At 40.0% G+C, this 25928-nt stretch overlaps 4 protein-coding genes across 17 annotated transcripts in view; 2 read left to right on the forward strand and 2 right to left on the reverse strand.

Annotated features, from left to right (window-relative positions):
• Window positions 1-256: 256 nt before the first annotated feature.
• Window positions 257-19822, forward strand: LOC149269036 (uncharacterized). Its single transcript, XM_089466764.1, has 2 exons — window positions 257-3554; window positions 17077-19822. Exons 1-2 carry the CDS (start codon window positions 2876-2878, stop codon window positions 17163-17165), a joined length of 768 nt encoding a protein of 255 aa, XP_089322890.1. The 5' UTR covers window positions 257-2875; the 3' UTR covers window positions 17166-19822.
• Window positions 5968-7726, reverse strand: LOC108613904 (kelch-like protein 40). Its single transcript, XM_018007690.2, has 2 exons — window positions 7324-7726; window positions 5968-7263 (listed from the first exon to the last, which is right to left on the reverse strand). Exon 2 carries the CDS (start codon window positions 7251-7253, stop codon window positions 6006-6008), a length of 1248 nt encoding a protein of 415 aa, XP_017863179.1. The 5' UTR covers window positions 7254-7263; window positions 7324-7726; the 3' UTR covers window positions 5968-6005.
• The window catches only part of LOC108613902 (uncharacterized), a 117157-nt gene continuing 104246 nt past the window's right edge, over window positions 13018-25928 (forward strand). For 4 of the 14 annotated variants that reach the window (XM_089466743.1, XM_089466750.1, XM_089466752.1 and 1 more), the window contains exon 1: window positions 24462-24799. Coding sequence is in view for 2 of the 14 variants with exons in the window: in XM_089466756.1 (XP_089322882.1) it covers window positions 13342-13462 (121 nt within the window). In the remaining 12 variants the exon portion in view is untranslated. Of the gene's footprint in view, window positions 13463-24433; window positions 24929-25928 lie in introns of those variants that run through there. The other 10 variants (XM_089466755.1, XM_089466754.1, XM_089466744.1 and 7 more) reach the window with 8 other exon arrangements.
• LOC108613906 (uncharacterized) lies at window positions 19508-20661 on the reverse strand. Its single transcript, XM_018007692.2, has 2 exons — window positions 20520-20661; window positions 19508-19834 (listed from the first exon to the last, which is right to left on the reverse strand). Exons 1-2 carry the CDS (start codon window positions 20529-20531, stop codon window positions 19619-19621), a joined length of 228 nt encoding a protein of 75 aa, XP_017863181.1. The 5' UTR covers window positions 20532-20661; the 3' UTR covers window positions 19508-19618.

The following is a 25928-nucleotide window of genomic DNA, read 5'->3' on the forward strand; positions in this document are numbered from 1 at the left end:
CTCTTATCAGTAAGTATTAACTTTAGGTAAGATTGGGGAGCACTCTATGTAGATTTCTAAGTACCTTGCTCAAGGAGAGCAAATTCGAGTGTAGAGTATTTTGTTAGCAAATTCTTCTTTATATTTATGCCAACAGCGGAGGCCATTTCCTGCGACTCGTACAACATTTTCGAGCCGACGCCATTGGATTGCATCAGCATTAAGAGCAGCGCCAGTAATTATTTGCACGATCGTGATATAAACGGTAAGTAGGCAATGATATAAGCAAAAATAAACGAAAAGCAGGGCAACTTGTTGGCCCATCAACCGAATGGAACGCCCCTAAAGCAGCCGACCCCTGAACACAGCACAACAGAAATCGCAACAAGCGGGCGGGTGCACAAAATCAGAGCGCCAGCTCGCTTTTCCCGCTTTTCCTTTTGCCCGACTTGGTGCCCACGCATAGAGCAGCCGCCAAAGCTCCATAACCCAACGCCCAGTCCAGCCCACCCCACCCCCGCCCCAGCCGGGAGCCAATTGCTATATGGTTAACATCCCATTTGATGCTGGGCTGCTTGCTGTGCACTTTTCTGGGCGCCTGCTATGTGTTTGTATTATGATATCGACCTTCTCCGGCGCACACTACTCTTATCACTTGGGGGTGGGTTGAGCGATGCCCCACACCTGGGCGTCCTGTGGGTGCCATCGAAATTATCTGGCAACAACTTTATCAAAAGACCCAGTGACAAATATATAAATAAATTACGACTACACAGCATCGCGTGTTCGCATCAAAAAAAAAAAAAAAAAAAAAACAAACAAAAACAAGGAAGGTATGAAGCAATGCGAATGGGGTTTCTCAATAAGGAGCAGCAGCTCTCCGTCCGTCTCTTGTTGGGTGGAAAGCTTTACGAGAGCTTTGCAGCTGCTCTTGAAAATCAGTTTTTCTTTTTGGCTGCTGGCTCCTGGCTTCCCAGGAGCAGCTGTTCGCGCTGACGAGCTGTGCCTCGTGTTTGTCTTCTGGTTTGGGTGAATGAACCCAAACGACCAGAAGCTGCCTCAACGCCTCTGCGGCCGCGGTGGGTGGCAACTGTTGTAAATTCTGCATCGGGGACTTGCACAATGCTTCAATTCCATTTAATTTGCAACGTATTTTACTCTAACATGGATATTTCTAGATCTTTTTTTTCTGTACTTATTTTTTGCCATTGCAAATTTCTTATCTTATCTGACCTATATGCGCAATCGAATAGATATGAAATACCGTCAGGTTGTACTCGAGTAGCTTATGACTTGAGTCTACACTGTGGGTATTATCAGAAGAAACGAAAATAAGAAATAAAATAAGAGTACAAATGATATATTAACATAACAAAATTCTACTATTATACTATTGAGAATCGAATAGAATAATAATTATGCTATATGATTGAGAATCGAATAGAAAGGCGCATTTAATTGATATTGAGTTTGCATTAGCTTAATAAGACGGTCTTCTCAATAAAAAAATAATAGATGGAAACAAACCCGTAAAAAAGGTGAACAACGAAACTCTTATTAGTTTTGCTTTCAATTTTTTTTAATATTGCTTCACTGTGGAATGTAGCACGTAAATAAATAAGAGATACCACAAAAGAAAAATTAAAATATAAACATAAATGAATTAAATAAAAAATAAAAATAAAGTCTGCATACTACTTGAATAATTTACTGAGAATCGCATAAAAGAGATGGCTGAATTCAATTTACATGACTTTTACAAGAGTTTTACTTTACTTTACTTTACTGAGAATCGCATAGAAGAGTTGGCTGAATTCAATTTGCATGACTTTTACTAGAGTTTCTTATCAGTCAATGCCAAGAAATCTATTTGACTTTGACTTTAATTTATTTTCTTACATTTTACATTTAAGATGCTTATCACTTCAATTTCGTGTGCTTTGCCCCACTGTGGCACGCCTTTAACTATGCCACACATTTCATAGCTGTCGTTTTGTCGGCTGTTTCACTCTACTCGTGTACGTTTTTACGGTAAACAAAGTGAAAGAGTTGGCAAAACATACGCTCGTTGCATGCAAAAGAACGTTCATAAACAGAAGTAAGACAGGCGAAAAAAAAAAAAAACAAAAAAAGTGCCGCCCCCAGAGTTGCCCGCCCATAGCCGAAACTGTGACTGTGACTGGTCCAGCTTGTGCTTTTTGTGAGCGAGCGCGCGCTCACTCTCTCGTGCTCGGTCTCGCTCTCTCGGCTGCAGGCTCTCGTTTGGCTGTGCTTTTGACTGCTTGGGCAGCTTTTGCACAGGATAACAAAGCTCGGCGCAATCAGTCGTTGTACTTAGGCGAAACATAGATGGTCGAGTTGCGCGTTGCAAGTGCCAGCCGAACGCGTTATTATCCTTGATAAAAAGAAAAAATTAAAAAAGAAAAAGAAAAAGAAGAAGCCACAGAGGCTCTCTGTGTGTGTGTGTTCGTGCGTGTTGTTTGATGAGAGTTTTCTTTTGCAAGTAGGTCCCGTCCGACATACTAGCAACAACAACAACAGCAACACCGTTCATAAATAAGTGACGACTGCATCATCAGCTGTTGGCACAGGACGCGAGCGCGTTTTAATGTTGCCCCATTTGGCTGGCGAACGTGCGGCGCCTCAATTAGTTGCCAGCCAATGAGCTAACGTGTGTGTGAGTGTGTGCGTGTGCGTGTGTGCGTGTGCGTGTGTGTGTGTGTGTGCGTTCGTGTGTTTGTTTTGAAGAAACGCTTTCAAGCTGGATTACAGCGGCGACAACAACGGACCCTGGGAGAAGCAGAAGCAGACCCAATCGACTGGCGAGAATGCTCCTGGCAAGAGCAATGAGCAACTGCAGCAGGATCTGTTGCAGCAGCTGCAGCAGCAATTCCAAATGGCTGCCGTGCAACAGCAGCAACAGCAGCAGCACCAGCAGCGCCAACTGCTGCAGCATCAGCACTCCCATCCGCCCTTCCAGCAGCAGCAGCAGCAGCCGCAGCCGCCGCATCCGTCTAATCTATATGGCAGCGCTCATGCTCATCCGCATCAGCACGCACATCCGCCGTTGCAGCATCATTTGTCGTTAGGTGGCGCGCCTGCCTATCAGCTGCAACAGCAACAGCAGCAGCAGCAGCAGCAGCAATCGGCCACGCCCACCGCCCACCATTGTCAGTACTCAACGCCGCAGCATCATTATCGCAGCAATGCGGCAACAACAACAACAACTACAATGGCCGCTGCCACCATACGACGTCGCACCTTAAGCCATGTGGCACGCTCGTATTCCGTGTGCGCCACCATGACGCCAGCTAGCAGCGGTGGTTCAGGTGGTGCAGGTGGTGCCGGTGGTGCAGCCATAACCATTGCCCAGCTAAAGGCGGCCAATCCATTGCCAGCCAATGTGCCCAGCAGCAGCTCTTCCGCCACAACGGGCAGCCACTTGGCCAGCAGCGCCACCAAGCTGACCGTTGCCGGGCACCACAAGACGGGCATCATGGTCGCCGCATCGCGCTGCCGCTCGCCCATTATGCTCTGCCACAGTCACAGCGACGGCGAGTTCCCCATGTATCGAGGTGAGTGAACAGCAGCAGCCCACTGGGGATTAGGGTCAAACGGAAGGTTCGTTTGAATGCCAGGCCCAAATAAGGCCAGTTTGACGACGCTAATGAACAGTTGCCGTAACTGTTACAGTTACAGTTACAGTTGCTATTGCAGTTGAGCTAATGTGATGAGGGGCAGAGGGCGGATGATGCTCTGGAGTTTTGTGACATCATCGGATGATGATTTGACTTGATATTATTCTATTTTAGAGTGAGACAGATATAGAAAGGATATGGAGTTATAGAATTAAAGAAAAAAGAGAGAGGTATATGCAGAGATAGCGAGAAGAGGGGCAGAAATAAAGAGTGAGATAGAAAGATAGAGAAGAGAAAGTGAGAGACACAGATTGAGTGGAAGAGAGATAGATAGAGAGAAATAGGAGCCATAGAGAGTTAGAAGCAAAGAGAGATATGGAATGCGAGACAGAGAAATAGAGTGCGAGAGAGAAAAAGAGGGAGAGATGGAGTGAGAGAGAGATAGGCTGGGGAAAGGTGGGATAGAGAGAGATAGTGATAGTGAGAGATAGGATAGAGAGAGATAATGATAGTGATAGAGATACATTGTGGAGAGATAGTGAGAGATGGGCCGAGAAAGAGAGAGATAGGATGATAGATGGAGAATAATAGTGTGAATTAGAGAAAAGTATAAGTAGAAAGAGAGAGATAGAGGAAAAGATAGAATTAGAGAAAGAGAGAGAGAGAGAGTGATAAAGAGAATGAGAATAAAATAGATACATGTAGATAGAGAGATCAATATAGAGGAAAAGATAGAGAGAGTGAAAAAAGAGAGTATAGGAAGAGGATATTAAAATGGTGGAATGCCATAGCCTAGCAGCAGCTCTACGCCAAAGAAGAAAGACAAAATGCATGATAACATCCAGTTCAGATCATCTCAAATTAATTAGAGTAATATATTACGCATTGACTGCAGAGCATCCTTATCTTTTCACAAAACTGATTGATAATAAAAATGCATATAAAATGCTCAATTAAATCGCAGCTCGATTGTGCTTGCCAAAGGGGAAATACACACAGAGAGAAAATGCTCATGCATCTGATTGATTGGCGGGTGAGTAGGGGGGGAGCAAGGAGTCTACCAACACATCCAACTAACATGATGCATCAGCATTTGCAGCAACAGCGAGCAACTCATTAAAACAACGATTGAGCTCCAAGTGGGGGAGAGAGGGAGGGAGACAAATCGAAGCGAGTATCGAAAAGATATGCGTTCCCTTGACAGCATGGAACTGTTGTAGAGTAGGGGAGGCAAGGGTAGCTTGGGGTGGTGCTGGAAACTGTAATTTAATTAAGCGCCCCACCAAATGGCGACACTCTATATGCGGCACATAAAAGAAATGGTTAAAACAAAAATCAGTTTCGCTAGACGGCGCCAAGGCAACGGCGGGAGTATGAGAATGAGATGAAGACAGACAGAGAAAGAGAGAGAGAGTGAGGAAAGTGTGAGAAACAACAGTAAAAAGGACAAAGGACATTCCCCACATTGCATTGCCAGCGCGCCACTTAATGAGTTGACGGCACAAAGGGGGCGTGGCACACACACACACACACACACATAGTCTGAGCGCAATAAAAAAAATATAAAACTTGACTCGAATGCATTTTTATTATATTTTTTTATTTTTGTACTTTGTTTTTTCGTGTTTAACTTGATGTCTTCAGTGTGAAATGCTCAAAGCGTAATTGGCCAACTAAAGTACTTGGTAAATTTGCATAGCCGCCATTTGGAATGGTTGTGTTTAAGTGGCATAAATACCAAGTGGTTAATCCGCATGTTAAGCTGCAGCTGCACAGAAATCCAAATGAAAACCTATTTAAATTTAGTTGTGAATGGGAGGGGTAGCGGAAATTACAGTTAATCATATGACTAAAGTTCAGGTTAGACTTAATGGGCAAAACGAAATGTTAACTATTTTACAATTTGCAGGAAATAGTACTTAAATATCTTTATTAGTTAATCCTCATGTCAAATGGCGTTCGTAATGAAGCAAGGAAGGAGAGGTATAAGCTTATTGTTATGTCCTCATGTTAAATTCAGCTGTTAAATATTTACACTTATAAGGGAAACTTAAGCTCAGATCTAGTCTGCAGATATTTTACCAAAAATTTAGTTAAATTACTATAGAACTATATTTCAGTTTAATTATTGGTAAAGCATCATCACAAAAGCTTCAAAAACTGCTTCAATGGTTTATCCTCAAGTTAAATGTAAATATTAAGAGCTAAAACCCATTTTTGTGCACAGTAAATTTTAAAATACATTTTTGGGTGTAGAAATCTATTTGGGAAGTCAAGAAGTGAAAATTTGTAAATCCACCCATCTTATATCTTAGCCTCATCAGAGTTTAATAAAATACATTGACAAGCATTTCTTGTATTTCAATTCAAATTTATTCATATTAACATTTACATAATTGCATCCTGCTCGGTTTCCTCCGACAGCATATCTACATCGATGTCCTCCTCCTCCTCCTCTACTTCGACAGTCTCGTTTTCTTCCTCATCGTCATCTATTTCGCACTGCTCTTCCTCCATCTCTTCCTCGTCATCGTCGCCTTCCTTTGCGTTAGCATTCTCATTCTCTTCGGCATTCTCCTCCTCCTCATCCGTCTCCTCTTCCGCCACTAATTCAACAATGCGTGCTTTAAACTCATCAAATTCATTTTCGAGCGACAAAATGTAATCCCTGAACATCGTAACGCTCAGCTCTTCAGTGCGATTCTCCAAGAGATCTAAATAGGGGCATAGCGGGTCCTTAATGTAGATGCGATGACGCTGAGGTATTCCATTCTGATTGTGAAGCGTACGCTCCTGGGCATTGATGATGGTCACGTATAGCAGAAATAACAGTAAATCCAGAGCATACGGTGTCATTTCGTTGAGTCGATCCCCGAAATTGAGCTGAGCCGGTGGTGGCATCAGTTCGAAACGGACCGACTTTAGCACACGGCGTAAATACATCTTACGCTCCGTATAATCGCTTATAACCCACAAGAGGCCCGCGTAGAACACCTCCACCTCGGTGTGAACGCCCAGCAAATCGGAGCTGAGCAGAGTGCACACCACATTTACGTTCAATTCGCGAAACTCGTCCGACGAGACGAACACGAGAAACGATTTGCCGATGCGATCGATCATCAGATCGGCGACACTCGAAATGCCCTTGGTGCAGGCCTCGGTGAAGCAATTGAAGGCATCTAGATTCGAGAAGAAACGCTCATCATTCAGGGCCCCATAGACGCTCTGCACCAGCCTCGGGGCGTCCAAATACTCGGCCGCCACTAGCAGATCCAATAAATTGCCACGCTGACAGCTGCTATCCGAGCTGATCATCCAATTGTAGGCGAGGAGAAAGGACTCTGCCGAAATCTTATCCTCGGGCAGCGTAAAAGCCTTGCCCGACAGCAATGTCTGCTCAAAGCACTTGCAGAATGTGCGCAGCACACAGCTGTGACACTCGAAGACCTGCTTTCCAATCGTGATCTTCACATCCTTCACCAGAGTGTTGACCATGAAGTTCTCAACGGCCTCCTGCAAGGGCGTCTTCTGCGGCAACACCTTCTGCATCTGACTCGAGCTCAAATTCGTCGAGCTCTCAGCATCCCCCACCTGTGCCTCCCGCTCGGAGGGCTTCTGATTCTTGGCAGTCGACATGTCCAATTAGCTGAAGAATATATATATATATATAGAGAAAGAAAATCAAAACAAAGAGTTTTAAACTCACTGCAATATAATTTTTAAAAAATCGTATGAATCGCACTTGGTATAATTTATTAAAAATTTATTCTTAATCAAATTTTCCTAGCTTAATCGACAGCTAAAATAATATTCGCAGTGCGCACAGTTCAAGTTCAGTCACTCAAAACAATTTTGGCAAGATTCTGTGCGAATTTTACAAATTGGGCAGAAAAAGCAACGCCTCCTGTGTTGAAGTGCCGCACATTATAGGCGGGCAAATACCGTAGATAATTTAAACAAAAATACAAATGAAAAAATTATTATTTAATTTTCAGTAAAATGTGTTTTATCAGGTAAAAATAAAGCTAAACAAAATTTCTACAAGCTTGAACAGTTATCAGAGAATGATTATAGAATTTTAACAATATGTCTGATTTGTTTGTAGAATATTGGAGACATTTCATGCGACAAATTCGGAAACATTTTTGAGAATGTTTATGGAACTTTCCAAGACTTTTGTTGAAACAAAGCCAGATTATAGAATATTGAATATATGAAGCATTACAAATGGGTATATTCAAATGGGGAATGGGAATAAAGAAATCAAGGGTATGACAAATTAGTTTGCAAAAGTTTTTTTATGATAAGAAAGGAACAGGAAGAAGCCACAGTATTGTGCAATTCGTTAATGGGATGAGTTCCTTTGAAGGAGTGTTGACAATCGTCATTAGCAGAGAGCCAGTGTTGGAAAGAAGAATTTCGATAGAATTTCGGAAGAATTAAGATAACACTTTTAATTAATAAACGAAAGGTTGGAAATGACTGTTAGGAATGTATTTGGATTATCATAGACATATACAATATATAAAATATATGTGCTAATAGTTGTTGAGAAATTTAGCTGTTGATACTTATCGCTAGAGCCAGCAACTCTGTTCTCTCTCAATATTATATATAAACCAAAGCTGAACTCTTTCAGATTTCAAATTATAAAGAGCTACTTGAAGTAGACTATAATAAATTCCTAAGAATAAATAAAAAAGTAGCAAGTTTTTGTAAAGTTAAGTTAATATATTCTATAGATTTCATAGAAGCTTTTGCGCCTCTTTAAGTTAAATAAAATTACAAAATAAGGATATACATATATAAAGTCATAATATAGTTTACATGATCTCTATATAGTCTATATAATTCATATTAGGTATTCGTCCTCTTCGAGTTTAGTAAAATTCTTCTATTGCTCCTTCATAGCTCTGGCTTTGCTTTAAATTTAATTTAGTTCGAATTTAATATTAATAAAAGCATTATGTGGCTATATAAGCCTTTTGTTGGCTCTCTCTTTAAGTTAAATAAAATTACAAAATAAGGATATACATATATAAAGTCATAATATAGTTTATATGATCTCTATATAGTCTATATACTTCATATTAGGTATTCGTCCTCTTCAAGTTTAGTAAAATTCGTCTATTGCTCTTCATAGCTCTGGCTTTGCTTTAAATTTAATTTAGTTCGAATTTAATATTAATAAAAGCATTATGTGGCTACATAAGCCTTTTGTTGGCTCTCGCATGCCACCAGCTACAGTATTGTAGCAGACCCCAGTGAATTTCTTGGTCTTTGGTTATCTAGGCAACTGGCTATAGAAATGCATTGCAATGGCAGTCAACACGCGCAGCTAAGCTGTCAGTGAAACCTTTAGGGATGCGCCACAAAGCGGAATCGTAAAATCAAATGCTCACCAGAGAGCGAAACAAAGGCGAAAGAGAGAGAGAGAGAGCGAGATTGAGAGTGAGTGTGAGTGTGAGTGAGAGTGTGAGCGAGAGTTAATGTAATCTTTCGCAATAACATGAGAGCTACAGGCATAAAGGCTACATGTAAGGCTTATACACTACCCAAAACAGTGTATGCTTATAGGGTATATTCGCACTCGTAGAACTAGAATGAAACTTCAATAATTTAGATAATTTGGCGCAGCCTTAGTTAAGCATGTGGCGCAGTAAACTTTACCCATTTGATCTCATTTATTTCCGTTTACCAAACACCCACGCACACACGCACACCTACAGTCAGCACTCGCTAATGACGTCAAGTTTGGCCCAAATCAATAGGCCGTAAGCAAAAGTAATACTTATGTGGCTAGAAAATGTTTTGGCACAAGTTGCAAATTAAATTTACATTTCATGCACGTAGCCGTGGCACTCCCCCCCCCCCCTCTCTCTCTCTCTCGCTCGCTCTCTCTTTGTCTACTCATCCTTAATTGTGGCAGCAGCGCGCCTGGCACAAAGGATGCTGCAGTCCGCCTGGCGAGCTGCCAACTTGAGCCAATTATGTGGCAAGCGAAAGGAGGCAACGGCAGCTGCAAAAGCGAAATCAATACGCGCAACATTAACTCGAACGCTAAAGACACGCCATGGACTCATTAGCTTGTGGCGCACACACACACACACACACACACAGAGAGACTCTAACTACCCGTCAAGATGGGCCAACGAGCTGTCAAAGTGTGTGTGTGTGTGTTTGTGTTTTTCGATTAGGACGATGCTGTTTGCCATCATTGTAGCCAAGTTTGTCATAAACGTTGCCATATTGACAGCATTAATACCCCGAGTAGTCCAAGTAGATCGACTATGAAATTGAGTTGAGATATTGAGTTGAGATATAAAAGTACATATATAGATACATACCAATATATCATCATGTCACAGCTGCATTATGGATATTAAATACATATTAAGTGGGTCAAGAAGAGCTTAGATGTGGTAGAATGTGGAGAGAACTTCTTGATATATAAATAGGAAAGATATGCATGTACATACATATGTATATTTGTCTATGTATGTGTTTATGTACAGTTAACTCCTGCATATAATATGCAAGATATATACAGTTGTATCCGGTTATAACGACGTTAAAGGGATCGGCGTTATAAGTGGAAGATGGTATAACCTATAATAAAACCTATAAGTTTGTCCGGGGTTCAGAATTTTTGTCGCAATAACCGCACAGACGCTATAAGCAGAGTTGTTATAACGGATATTTCATATATTTGATATATTGATATACATATATAATAATATATCGACACAAAAATCCTCTAGCTATACATTTATAGAATATGTAGTCAAATTTGAAAGTCTTTCATATACCTAGAGCACTCAGATTGTGTCCACAGATACACATACATACACACTATAGCACACATGTCTTATATAGACATTTTGATTAAATTGATAGTAAAAACTTTTCGAAGTACTCCCCCCATTCACCTTCCCCAGTTGTGAAAGCAGTCCAATTAAATGTTAAACAAGGCCCATAAATAGCAACTACTTGTGGCTATGATACTTTGGATAGCTACTTAAGGATGCTTCAAATACTTATAAACAATCTGTGAGCACGAGAGAGGCTTGAGGGCAACGTGAGGGGCGGGCGGGCGTGCGAGTTGAGGCAGCTTAAAGCTCGCTCAGCCCTAAGCAAAATTGCAGCAAAAGTTAAGATGCAAGACGACAAAATTCTTAAGAAATCTAATATAATATATATGTGTGTATGTGTCTCTCCCTCTCCCTCTCCCTCTCCCTCTCTTGATACATACATCTTCATCTACATATGTGCGTGCTTTGGCATTTTGGATTAGGCGCTGCCAATTGCGGCTTGGCTCAGCCACGCCCTCAAGTGGCAATTCATGTTTGGCCTTTATGCGCTGGCTTTTGGCTTGTGGCCATTGTTTGTTGTTGCCATTGTTGTTGTTGCTGTTGCTGTTGTTGCTGTAGAATTAACATAAAAATGCGCAGCACATGACAGGCGCAGATAATCTTTATTTACACACACTAACACACACACGCACACACACGGATGAGAGACTTGGCCAAGTCCTTGAACCTTGCCAACGTCTTTGAAAAACTCAATCAGCAATTGCTTTACGTTTTATGCAAATGACAATATTTATAATCTATATATATAGTATAATATATCTGTGTATATATATTTGCGTGGTTCTTCTTTATTTATTTATGCTGGCCTACTTACCTGCTGACCATGCCCTCACCCACACCCACGCCCACTCCACGACATCAGCTGCATGCACTGCACATAATTGCATTCAAAGCCACACCGCACCGCCGCCTACTGCTCCCCCCCCCCGCTGGCTGTTCAACTCAAGTTGAGGTCGTTTGCTGTGCATGTGGCCGACATTGTTGACCAGGCCAAGTCAAGTCAAGTCACGCCTCTCCCCTCCCTCTCTCCCTCTCTCTCTCTCTCTCTCTCTCTCCATCGCTTGGCTTATTGAGTGGCGCAGCAAATGACAATAAAAGCGGTTACTTATACGCCATGTTGTACGCTTGTTGCCGGGGCTCAGCTCGGTCTGCTTCGGCTGCTGCTGCTGCTGCTGCTGCCATATTATTGACAGCTTTGTTGCCTCGCATTTATTTAACAATTTTCCATAATTAAGTGCATTCAACTGCCTTCGTTTTTAATGGAAATATATTTATAATGTATATATGCATATATACATATGTATATGTAGGTAGCGTTAGTTTAATAAAGCTGAGCTAAAGCGCGCGAAGTATTCGACTGGCCAATTATGCATTCTGCAGCTATTCTTTTTAATGTGCGATGAATGGGAGGATAATTGAAAAACGAGAAAAGGCATATGTGTATGTGTGCAATGAAAGAGAGAGAGATGAGCCTAAAGCGAGACTGTTTGCTGATTGGTATTTGAGGAATGATAAGTGTAGTTAAGCTACTCACTCTTAAAATGAAAAGAGTATATTGGTTTGGAGGTAAGATTAGTGTAAATGGTGGAGAAAGCGGAAGAAAACGGCAAAGAGAGAGAAAGATTGAGAGAAGGCAGCTTGAAAGAATAACGACAAAAAGGAAGAAAGGCATAGATAGTTAGAGAGATATTGAGAGAGGAAGAGAGAGAGAGACAGGTTGAATGAGTGAGAGAGAGTGAGAGAGAGAGAGAGAGAGAGAGAGAGAGAGAGAGAGAGAGAGGGAGACTGGTGGAAAGAATGAGATAGAGGGAGAGAGAGATACAAAGAAAGAGAAATAGGTAAATGTAGAGCAAGAATGAGGGAGAGATAAGGAAAGAATTCAATAACGACAGTGAGAAAGGGAAAAAGAGAAAAGGCAACAGAGTGAGAAAATGAAAGAAAACAACAACACTATATCGATGTTATGCTTCTACCTTCCCCAGTTATTCTTTTATGGTCTTTTTGCCCTCCTAGTAGTTGTCTTTCTTAGTGATAATGTATAGGTTTTCTATTTTCTTAAATTAACAAGTGAAGCGCTTTTAATATCCTATATTTTCGTGAAATATATTAACAGAAAGAAGAGATGTATTCAATTTTTTAGTTCTTTATTTACAGATTATTAATACAATATATATTTAATAAATATAACTAAATTCTTTGGTATAAGAATATTATGACTTTTAATTTCCATAAAATTTCCTCTGAAAACTCATGCTAATGGCTCTAATTATTCAGTTCTTTCTAGAAGCCCTTCACACTTTTCACTTTTGAATACCCTGTAAATTCCGTAAAAATCAATAGACACGCTTATGTTTTGCCCCAGCTCGACCTTCGTGTGGGCTTTGACGTACGTTGACCAGTCGCTGGCCCACGGCATATGTTTAAATAAAAAAGGAACGGAGAAAAGTGTGGAAAATTAACTCAGGTTTTTCTATTCGTTTTTTGGTTTTTTGTAGCGCGGCAATTGATTTTGGTTAGTTAGTTAAACGTGTTGAGCTCGCGGCGTGTACTACGTGTTGGCTGAGCGATTTTCTTATATCTATATATAAAAATCGATTATACGCCACGTTAAACGCAGTCAATAATAAAAACGTGGCAGATGCGACGAGCTCGCCTTATCTCCAGAGAATTCAATTTAACGCCAGACATGAAAGCGGGAGTGTGTATATGTGAGTGTGTGTGAGTGTCTATCTGTATGTGTAAATTGGCAATCGAGTTGAATCAAGTTGAGTTGGCAAAAGTCAAGTGAGGCGGCCGTTTGATTTGTGTCCTTAATAGGCCAAACATTTATCAGCTGGCCAAAAAGCACGCAAATGTTGCGCAAACGTCGTCAGGAGAAGCAGAAGCAGCAGCAGCAGCAGCAGCAACAATTGAGGCTGAAGCGTTCAGCGGGCGAACGGAAACGGAAATTGTTGCTGTGCATTTTTAACCGAGGTTCGACAACAATTTCCTTTCCCCTTTTCACCGCTATTATCATTATATTTTTCATTCATATATACATTATTAAGCAATGAATTCTTAATGTGCCACGACCCTGCACACCGGCCCGCTGTTAATAAATGACGGGTCGCCCAACTGACCTGACAACGGGCTAAACGTGTTTTATCAAAAGCATCGCGGCGCTTTATGAAAATTGAAACCGCCTTTTGAAGTGCTTCGCGGGTCTAGACCGGCCTTCCATTTACTTGTTGAGCGGCGTCCGCCGTTGACACCAAAGACAAACGAGCGATGCTTAGCGAGAGAGGGGGGCGGGTGAAGGGAAGGGAGCTCTATCGTTGTGAACAATTAATTGGACTTTACGCGGGCAATTAATCAAGCGCAATTTGATAATTGCAATTATTTAAACTCAAGTGATTTATGCGCTCGACCTCTGAGCTAAGAGCTCTGCATTATATAATTGAATTTTTGGGGCAGGCTCAAATCAAGCTGAAGTTGCTTCAAATTTAGTTGTGTATGTAATCTTTAAATACTTGCAAATTGATAGCTTACAGGGTATTCAAGTAGTTGTGTACCTGTGTATTCTTATTCATAGAACTGAGTTCTAATATTCTAGCATAATTTGATAGCATGCCATAATTTCAGGGGTTTTGAGCAGATTATCACAACAATAACTAGTATTACAGGGTATTCAAAAAGTCAAACTAGTATTTACTCGGTATTTTAGAAGATATTCATAAAATTAACTACTTAACTCAAGGCCATTGACCCCGCAAGGTCATTGACCCGCAAGGTCATTGATCCGCAAGGTCATTGACAACCCAAGGTCATTGACCCGTCAAGGTCATTGACCCGTCAAGGTCATTGACCCGTCAAGGTCATTGACCCGTCAAGGTCATTGACCCGTCAAGGTCATTGACCCGTCAAGGTCATTGACCCGTCAAGGTCATTGACCCGTCAAGGTCATTGACCCCTCAAGGTCATTGACCCCTCAAGGTCATTGACCCCTCAAGGTCATTGACCCCGCAAGGTCATTGACCCGTCAAGGTCATTGACCCGTCAAGGTCATTGACCCCTCAAGGTCATTGACCCCTCAAGGTCATTGACCCCTCAAGGTCATTGACCCCTCAAGGTCATTGACCCCTCAAGGTCATTGACCCCGCAAGGTCATTGACCACTCAAGGTCATTGACCCCGCAAGGTCATTGACCACTCAAGGTCATTGACCCCGCAAGGTCATTGACCCCGCAAGGTCATTGGCCGCTCAAGGTCATTGGCCCTTCAAGGTCATTAACCCCTCAAGGTCATTGACCCCGCAAGGTCATTGACCCCGCAAGGTCATTGACCCCGCAAGGTCATTGACCCCGCAAGGTCATTGGCCCCGCAAGGTCATTGGCCCCGCAAGGTCATTGACACCTCAAGGTCATTGACCCCGCAAGGTCATTGGCCCCGCAAGGTCATTGACCCCGCAAGGTCATTGACCCAGCAAGGTCATTGACCCGCAAGGTCATTGACAACCCAAGGTCATTGACCCCTCAAGGTCATAGACCCCTCAAGGTCATTGACCCCTCAAGGTCATTGGCCCGCAAGGTCATTGGCCCCGCAAGGTCATTGGCCCCGCAAGGTCATTGACACCTCAAGGTCATTGACCCCGCAAGGTCATTGGCCCCGCAAGGTCATTGGCCCGCAAGGTCATTGGCCCCGCAAGGTCATTGGCCCCGCAAGGTCATTGTCACCTCAAGGTCATTGACCCCGCAAGGTCATTGGCCCCGCAAGGTCATTGAACCCGCAAGGTCATTGGCCCCGCAAGGTCATTGACCCCGCAAGGTCATTGACCCCGCAAGGTCATTGACCCGCAAGGTCATTGATCCGCAAGGTCATTGACAACCCAAGGTCATTGACCCCTCAAGGTCATTGACCCCTCAAGGTCATTGACCCCTCAAGGTCATTGACCCCTCAAGGTCATTGGCCCCTCAAAGTCATTGGCCCCTCAAGGTCATTGACCTCTCTCATAATATTGCCCAAAAGAGAAGTATCGTATAAAAACTTAATTATAGGGTATCTAAGCAGCTTACATTCCTTCTAATTGAACTTTTAACCCTCAAAGAGCTATAGAGCAAATGCATTTTAGACATACAAGTATATATATAAATCTGCATTACTTTTTCAATAATTATTTCAGAGCTAAAAAGAGTTTACATGTTTGTTTTTCTTCGGTTTTCCATTTGTAATTCCCAACTGATTCAACACTTAAAAAATGTGCAAATCTCTAGCAAGCATTGCTGCAAAGTAAGCGCTCGATTCCCACAGCTATTTGGCTCGAACACATCGACGTTCTGGCTCAGCTCTGGAGAATTGTCTAGCTACAGATTCTCGTGTTGATTCTGATGGAACTGGGACTTGGCGTTTGAGTATTTGCCACGCCCACCTACACCCACTCACACTTCGAGTCGTAGCATTTTAATTTGATACAAGTGATATTATGCAACACACACAGAGAAATAAATTTGATATGCGACATTTACTTAGCTTGATTGCCAAACAATGCAAAAAAAAAAAAAAAAAAAAAAAATGCGACGAAAATCAACAACAATGTAGGGAATATGGCAAGCGAGATAAGAAGATAAAGGAGGAGAGAAAAAAAAAAAAACAAAAGTATGAGCTGGCATCAACATTTGTTATGCGTGTGCAAATACCTTTTGCATAAATATGCCTGATTTCATATTCGAATGAGTTTTCATCGACATGATTGCAAAGCTCTCGCGTGAAAGGAAAAGTCAAGATCTGCTCAGTCCAGATTTTTGTTATCCCTATTGATACAGTATATCAAATTTGAATAAAAATGGTTGTGAAAGCTCAGATTTGCATAGGGATTATGGTTGAAGGATTAGAGCTTATGGTTAATAGAATAACTTTTTCAATCAGCCTGATGATGGCTTATTAATGTGATATGAAGGAAAATACATCATTGGGTAATTTAGGAATATATTTTAATATCGATTACATTAAAGTCATGTCATTTTAGGTTAAGAGAATTTTTATAGATATAGATATATATATGCCCACTAGGGGCGTGAAACTGCATCTTGTACAGTTTTAGAGCTACATATATAGAGATACGAATTGGGGGCGTGGCCAAGCCGAAAATGATTCTAAATAACTTTGGGCCGTGAATAAGTATTCTACAGTCGGTAATGCCTGACTGCAAGGTTATTACTGTAGTACTGCTGGGAATTGTTTAATATTTATTTTAAAATAAAAAATTTAATTTAAATTTTAGATAAATTAATTTCCGATTAAAATATTACTGTATGAATTTATCTAAAATTTGTTTGAAAATTGTTTTGAACTCCATTATTTATCAGGTGAAATGTTGCCCTCCCTCTGCTTCTTTTCCAAGCTAAAGTAACTGTTTTTTTATTGAGGGTATTCCCTATGGCAGCTGCGCCCGTTTTCAATGCTTTTTAGGCATATTTAATATTTATGTATTAACACACATCGTTCATACACTTGGCTTTATTTAGCATTTCTATCGCAGTCAATCTGTAATGCATCAGCTCACTCTCACTCTCACTCTGCCTCTCGCTCACACTCTCTTTCTTTCTCTTGCAGGTAAGTTTGACATTGATGGACTACATAAGCTATTGCGCCCGACGATGGATGCTGATAATGAACAGTTAGCTTGGGTAAATAAAGGATGATTTTGTATGTGTGTGAGTATGTGTTTGTGTGCGTGGGAATGTGTGTTAACGGCATTTTTGTAACATTGTGCCAGAATTTGTCTTTTGTGACTGGAGCTTGGGAATAGACTTCGAGCAATTGCTGCACGTCACCCACGCAAATATTTGTCGCACACTGTGAGTGGGCATGGGCGTGGGCGTGGATGTGGGCGTACGCCTCGACGCTTGACCTTTGGCCAGATGGACAAATGGACGGCTGGTCAGTGTCCTATTCACACGCCTCCAGCACTTTGTTCGGCTTGGGTCACAAATTTGATTTACCGAGGGAAGGAAAACAGAAGGAAAATTTTCGACACCTGTAAAAATTTGCTGGAAACTTTTGTGTGTGTGTGTGTGTTTTTTTAAGCTGCCGCAAAAGTGTCGCATACGCTGATGGGTAATTACCATAAGATGGCGGCTAAAAGCCAAGCGTGGAGCTATTTTTTTATTCTTGGGCAACTGCTAACAAAAGTGGGCCAAAAGTTGAGCAAAACTTTTCATTAGTTTGTCTTTTTTGTGTTTTGCTTACCGCTAAGCTAAAAGTTTGTAAAGCAGCTCTCGGAAAAATAAAACCAACTTTGACATATCTGTGGGAAAAACAGGCTGAAAGTGAGATATCAACAGACATTTTATAGCTAGGAAAATATTAAAGCAGAGAAATGGCTAGGGGGAAAATAGGAAGGAAACTAATGGATAAGCTGAAGACGTAAGGAAATGCGCTGTCAGCGTAAAATGTTAACTAAATGTTAGTGCAATGTTATATCACTTAAAATGAAAAAGGGGATAAATATATTATTCACAGATATTATAGAGCATACCAGGATAAGATATAGGATGGATAGTAAGATATAGATAGATAGAGAGATAGATAGATGGATAGATAGATAAATATAGACAGATAAATGGTTGGATGGATAGATATAGACAGATAAATGGTTGGATGGATAGATATAGATAGATAGATAGACAAATAGATAGATATAGATAGATATATAGATACAGATGGATAGATAGAATGATAGGTAGATGGAGAGTATAAGGTATTAAATAGATAAATAGCTAGATAGTTAAGTTGACCTATTGGATAAATATATGATAATATATAATAAATGATTTGTAGTTTTGAAAGCTTATAAAAAATCTACACAACTCATACAATAATATAACAACTCATATAACATATATACTTATCAAACCGCCCTCTGTGCGGACATTAAACGAAAATCAAATAAGAAATAAAATCTGAAATGCAAATTGAAGGAAAGAAATAAGTAGGAAAAATAGAAACGAAATTATAAATATGCATGAAAGCTTTAAATTCAATAAGAACTTTGGTCGTTGGGCTTCAGCTTCAACTGTTTTTTTTTTTATTTTGTCTCAAAATATTTAAAGAGCAAAATTTCATTGCTGTGAAATCAAATCAAATGGAAAATCGTGCAGAAAAAGAACAAATCAAACAAATAGAAATTAAATTACACAGTGGAATTGATAATATGAGTGAAATGTGAAGAGCAGCTAAATATATATGTAAATGAAATTTTTAGATTTCTCATGTAAGTTATACATTTTTGTCTATTCAGTGTAATATACATATATAAATATTTTTAACAATACGTATGTATATATTTTTCATATTTTTGTGTAGCTTATTTTATGTAATTTTTTTTATTTAAACAATTTTTTTTTTGTTTTTGCTTTTAGATCTGTTTAGCCCATTTTTTTTTTTTATTTTCTACTTATTTGTTTTTTGCGCTCTGTGCCACTGTGCACAATGCGCCTAAAAGCATGCCACGCAAAATATGCAAATGACGCTGATGCGCGTGTAGAAATCAAGAGAGGGAGAGAAAAGGCGGCCGATAGAGCTTGTTTGTGTTGGTATGTGTGTGTGTGTGGCGTGGGTGCTGCTGTGTGCGTGTATGGTGCGTGTTCGGGACAGCAGGCAGCAACTTAGTTGCCATAATTTTGCACATTTTAGCAGGCGACGCATGCAAGCGACAGCTGATCCCTAGCTACGCACCCTACCGCCCCCACCACGCCCCGCTCGCCAGCCGCCTTCTCCTGGCATGATATACGAGTCGCATGCTTTTGATGGCTGCACAAATTGCACTAAATATTCACACACACACGCACACACACAGAGAGAGAGCAACATCGTAAATATTTTACAAAGAGCAGAAGAAGATGAAAGAGGAAAATACCGCCCGCTGCGTTTTTTTGTTGTTGTTGCCTTTTCTCTTTGCCCTTTTCATTTTCCACTCGAATTTCCCGCTGAAAAGAATGTTTGTCACATCAATGTGATAGCTCAAAGCCAAATGACAGTCAAATAGTCGTGAAATTCTCTCGTTTTATTGCAGTTTAATTTCAATGTGGGTCATCAACAAGCCAGGTACAGTGTTCACTCGCTAGTGTGAGTGCGCGCTCTGTCGCGATCATCCTCAACGTCTCAGGTACAGGGAGCTGTAGGGATACGCGCTGTAGGCATAGGGCGATGCATACACGCCGCTGGTGTAGGCGGCTGTGTAGGGCGAGGCGTAAACGCCGCTGGTGTAGGCGGCCGCATAGGGCGTGGCTGCCACATAGGGTGCGCTGTAGGCCAGGAATTGGGGCTTGGCGGCGGCCAGAGCGACAACGGCGAACAGGCAGAGAGCGAACTGTGAATGGAGAGAGAGTAGTTAGTTAATGGTTCATGAACTAGTGGTTCAATGGAGCAGCAGGTAAAAATATGCAAGCCCTATGCAATAAAGAAAAGGCATTGAATGCGTGAACTAGTTCAAAAGAACTAGTTCAATGAACTAATTCAAAAGAACTAGTTCAATGAACTAATTCAAAAGAACTAGTTCAATGGCCTAGATCAAAAGAACTAGTTTAATGAACTAGCTCTTTTGAACAATAAATTTAAGGTGTTGACCAGAACTAGCTAAAAAGAACTAGTCCAATAAACTAGTTCAAAAGAACCAACTAAATGAACTAGTTCCAGTACACCGGTTTTTTTTATAAGTAATTCTCCTATTGTAACTCCTACAAACTAATATTTCCTGCTCTAATGTCGTTCCAAATTTTTTCCAACATTAAACTAGTTGATTTGAACAAATGTAGTGGAAATGTTATTTCGATTTGCTATGCGATTTTTTAGTTCCATTATTCACACCAATTGTTATATGAAAAGTTCATATATAATAATTGATCACACTTGATCATTGTGAACTAGTTCCAATCGAATTCACTATATAACCTCAGTCAAATCACTATGAAGGAACTTATAGTCACAACTATTTTCACACTTCCTTCACTAGTTCCATTATCCTGCTCAACTGGTTCACTTTTGGAGCTACTTACAAACTTGAACATCTTGATTTTGGATTGGGTTGTTACTGCTTGTGTATGACAAACTGATATGATTTGTAAGCCCAACTAGTTGTCGCTTTTATAGTCCAAAGCCCAGCGCCGACGTCAGAAATCGAACAGAATCTGATAAATCGGACCAAGTCATGATTGACCATGGCACGTTCCGCTGGATTCGGTAGCTCATTTGATTTTCGTTGTTGTTTTTTATTTATTATTTAATTTAGCTGTGGGCCAAAAGTATGTGGGCTTTATGTGTCTCTCGGGTCGTGCGCTGCATTTGTAATAGGCCATAAGCTGTGTGTGTTTTTTTTTTTTTTTACCCATTTTCTGTTTACATTTGGGCCTCCCAAATCGGAAGTAATAAAAAAAAAAACTGAAGAAAATACTGGCAGAAAACCCCAAATGCTGCACTGTTCATTTGCTTGCCGGGGCCATGCACAATTATCGTGCCCTGTAGTTGGGCTAATTTGAAGGTCCTTGCCTAATAACTCGAGGACAGTCGAATTGGGCCCATTCGTAGCTGACTACAGTGGAGACTAGCTGGTAGGGAGCTGAAAGTGCTTTGAGAACTTTTATGGACTCTACGTGCTTGAGAGAACTATTCGGAACTAGATATTTCGAATGGATTTTTATTGTCATATGTAAAATAAAATGTAAATTTTCATTCAGTTTGTATGTGTTTTATACAATATATATCTTCAATCTCTGTACGCCCATATGTCAAAAATATTTATAAAATATATTCTGATGCTGAGCTTATATATAAAATAAAAGTTCTAAAGCGAACTTTCTTAATACTGTTTTAACTGTTACGTAAGAGTATGAACTCTTTTGACTATCAAGCGTCCGCATTAGTTAGGCTTTACTGTCTGCCTTGAGTCCCCGACCAGGCTAATTTGCAGACATTTTTCGCCTATTTGAAGTGCTGCTAGCCAGGCTCAAACTCAGCCCATTGTCTATAAACTTTTCATCACTTGAGCTCTTTGTATACTAGATGTACTCAATATATATGTATATACACTAAATATATATATGTATCTATGTATATGCATATATTCAATTTGTCAAGTTGTTAAATTAAAGCAGCTTGGCTGGCAGCAAGTCCTTGGTGCATCCTTTTGTCTTAGCCATGGCAACGTCTGTTGCTGTCGCTGTTTCTCCCTTCTTCTTCTTCTTCTTCTTTGCATTTTAAATCCGACATAAATTTAGTTGGCAGCTCTTCATTCTGATATCTCGACAAATATTTCAATGTCTGCAATGTCGCTTTGTCTAGATCTCATAGTTAATTTTGTTAAGCAATCCCAAATTGTTAATGGCATTTGCTTTCAATTGCAGCAAAAGCTCTTCAAATTATTCAAAATGTTTTGCAAAATGGGAAAATTGAAGGGCGAACTAGTGAACTAAAGTCAGTGAACTACTGCCAGTTCTTTTAAACCTAACTCTTTATGGGAATTGCAGAATTTATGAGAATTCTTTAAGATGTGAAAGTTCTTTGAGAAATACTGAACTAGTTCAAGTTCACTCAAAGCTGAATTAAGATCAACAAATGACAGAGAAAGTGAACTAATATGAGTGCTTCAAAAATATAATAGGTACAAAATGAACTAGTAAATACGAATCAGTAAACTAAAACGACTTCTTGCAATAGAGAACTGAATGAGAAATGAGCTAGATCTCATTTCTAGAATGTGGAGGTGCATAAAAAATAAGCTACTGACATTTGAACTAGTTCCAGAGCCTGAAAACTTCAAAATCGGTGTGAACTAGTTACAATGAATTTTAATGGGAAGAAAAAAAAAAAAAAGATAATGAAATTGATTTAAAAAAAAATATATATTATATATATTTACACTTATTTCACTTATTTCCATTCTATTTTGACAAATTTCTATGCGTACGTTGCATTTACTGAAAATCCCTCCCAATTATTTATGTATTCAAAGCTCTGCACTCCTCTCTTCTCCACTCAGTCTCTCTTCTGTCTCCCTCACTCTTAATCATAGTTCAAAGCATTTTAAGTAAACCTACAAACAAATGCCCTCACACGAAGCAAAAACTCTTCAATTATTTACGCATAATTCACTTCAAAATTAAACTGCCCGAAGACAGTTTGAGAGCCACTGTTCAGTTGCTAATTTCTCGCATGCTATACAAAACACACAACAGTCTGTAGCGCGCTGTTAACTCTGCAGTGGCTCTGCAACTGTTGTTGTTGTGTACGCTCGCTCTCTGTTTGTCTCTCTCTCTCACTCTTGCGCCTGCGCTCTGGCTTGTGCCGGCATTTTACCAAAACAATTCCTAGACAGACACTCACACATAAGTCTACCCCGCCCACCGTACCCGCCCCTGGGGCTTGCTTCCGTTTCCTGTTCTATATATGTACATATATGTGTATACTATATATGGGCCGCATCTCCAACTGTAATTTGAAAATGAAAACAAAAATAAATTAGATCTAAAAATAGATTAGGAATTTGAAATTTTCCAAGTAGTTTTCGTATTTTCTTTTAGGAAATGCCACAAAAGATTGCGTGTAGCAAATGGAATAGAAGAAACACGGTAAATTGCTTTTGAAGTGGAGTAAAAACAAAACAATATTAACATTTCATTTTTGATTGCTCCATTTGCTTGGGAAATATGCTTATTGGGTTGGGGGTGGACTGGGCTGGGATGTTTATAGTTAGTGATGGGAATTAAAGCAGATATTTAACTATGCGTGTATATGTGTATGTGTGTGTGGATTATTGTCTGTGCTGGTCATTGGCTCATCGCTAATTGGAATGAGACTAGATGTGTGTGTATGATTGCGGTGGGGCGAATAGGCGAGTGGGGAACAAATTTTAATGGGAATTTACGCATTTTAAGTGGAATGTTGCGAAACTTCCATGCATTTGAATTGGGCTGCTCGAAATTGCCAATTACTATTAATACGTGTGTACAAAAAATAATTTTAAATGTCTCATAAATGTGTAAACAACAAAGAACCGCTATTAATCATTGGCTAATATTAATAATCTCTACAATCAAAATTAATCATTACTGATAACATTTCACAATCAATAAACATATGAAATCAAAAACGATATTTCCCGTTCATTTTTATTTATAATTAGCTCTGTCGGCTAATTAAGACCCTCTCCGAAAATTTTCAATTGTCTTTGCTTTTGTTCTTGTTGTTTGTGTTTTGTGTATGTTTTGCTTTGTGGGAATTATGTTATTCACATGCCGCTCGCATGCTATACAATTGTAAATGGCTCTACCGCTGTCTCTCGCTCTTCCATTCTATACGTTTGGCACGCTCAGCTGGCGATGTTGCCAGACTGTTAAATTGTGGATTGCTTGATATTTATAATCTGTAAAAATTAAGTTAGTAGTGATATATGACTGCAGTCAATAAATACATTATAATTATTAAGTATAATATTAATTAAGCTTATAAATAATTAACTAATCTAATTACGATTATTAATCTGTATAATATTTGCCGCTAAGACTTAACATAAAATGAGCGCGCTGTTAAGTTAACAGACCTGCTCAGAAACAATCGCGCGAGCGGGAGAGTAACTTATCGTTGAGAACAACAACAAAGCTGTTGGTAAACACTAACACACACTTACGTCTGGCTAGAGATGAGCGCAGAGTGGCACTGACGGCCACTTGTGAATAGCCGTGACTGTTTGAATATTTTATTACTTTAATATAAAAACAAAAATATATATAACTATGATAAAAGCAACATATTAAATAAAATATGTTGATATTATTTCATAAGTAAAAAATGTATTTAGATGTATGCTAATGTGGGTTAATTGACAAACTGCTACCCGTGAATGCGTGAGAGCGGTTTCATATGTGTGTGAAATAACATGTATGCGATTATTATTCATCACTGTTGATGTTCGCCTCTCTCTTGGCGGAGTGTGCACGAAGCGAGTCGAAAAAAAACCGTTGAACGAGTTGGACGCGCGGTCTGCGGTTTAAGCAAATACAAACGCAAATGGACGCCAAATTTGTTGTTAAAATTAATTCAACTAACTAAAAAATGTTGGTTTGACGAAATTATATTATTGCCGTTGTGTGTTTCAACACATTGCGTGTTTCTATTGCGCGACGCGTTTCCAGTGTGTTTGTGTGTGTGTGTGAGTGTATTTGTGTGCAAGTACATCTGTATGTTGTGCATTAATAAAATATTAGTAAATCATTAATGAGCAAAGCTGAAAAGTCAACACGCAAATACTTGCGAAATTATTATCGCCAGCTGCAGGGCAAGTGTAAGTGAAAGAGTAAGAAGAAGAGGAAGAGAGCGGAACAGCGACGCCGCCGCAACGGCGGGTAAACAAATGGCAGCGTTCTATGGAATGTGAAGGCAAACGAACAACTAGAAGAACAAGCAGAAGAGCGTAAGACACGAGAGTCCGAGCGAATATGTGGAAAAGAACGGGATAGGGATATATAAAAACAACAACAGCAGCTTGTGCTCAATCAAAAATTGGTTTTTCATTTCAATATCGAATCGAAAACAAAGTGCAAAAGGCAGCAACAACTGAGACAGCAATAAAAATATAAAAAAAAACTACTAAGCGCCAAAAAGAAAATCCGGTTTTACAACTTCTGAAGCCGACGTCGCATTCTGCGCTGCTGCCGTTTCGTCTCTCGTTTTTTGTTGTTTTTTTCTTGTCTCGCGTTTTGTTGCATGCATTGTGTTGAAAATTCCATAAAAATTTGTTGAAAACTGCAGGTGTGAATTAAATTTTCAATGAACCAAACGAAACTGACAAATAAATAAAAATAACGAAAGCAGATGCTAAACGTCAGCGCTGACGTCGGCAGCGCAGTGTACAGGTGCCAGCAGCAGCAACAACAACAATAACAGTTTTTCTATTTCTGTTATACACAAACAGCAACAACAACAACAGCGGTAGCAGCAGCAGCATCAGCGACGTCGACGTCAGCGTCGACAGCAGCCATTTGTGTATTAATAAAAAAGGCAGCATAAAATATTTATGAAAAAAGTGAAATCAATAACAAAACAAAAAGTGAAAAAATCAACAACATATTTAAACAATCTATTATTAAAATACATATTAAATGTGCTCTCTCTTTTGCACTTCTGAATAGTATTTTATTTTTGTGTTTTTGTTTCGGGGTTTTCCTTTGCTCTTTTAGCAGCTGTTATTTTAACACTTTGAAATTTGTTCCGTGTGCATCGCTATAAATTGAATTTGAACATGCCAACATGATTTTGTTTTTGTTTTTTGCTTTTTTGGGAGAGTTACTCAATTCCGTTATCTTATCCGCAACACGGCCGTTTAATGTTGTAGCAATAAAATTCCCCTCTCTCTGTCTCTCTCCCTCTTTTATGTTCGCCCTGGCCACACTGCAGTTATTTCCTTATCGGGA

Source organism: Drosophila arizonae, chromosome 4 (assembly GCF_054131065.1).
Source record: "Drosophila arizonae isolate 15081-1271.41 chromosome 4, UAZ_ARI_1.0, whole genome shotgun sequence".
NCBI classification, from domain to species: domain Eukaryota; kingdom Metazoa; phylum Arthropoda; class Insecta; order Diptera; family Drosophilidae; genus Drosophila; species Drosophila arizonae.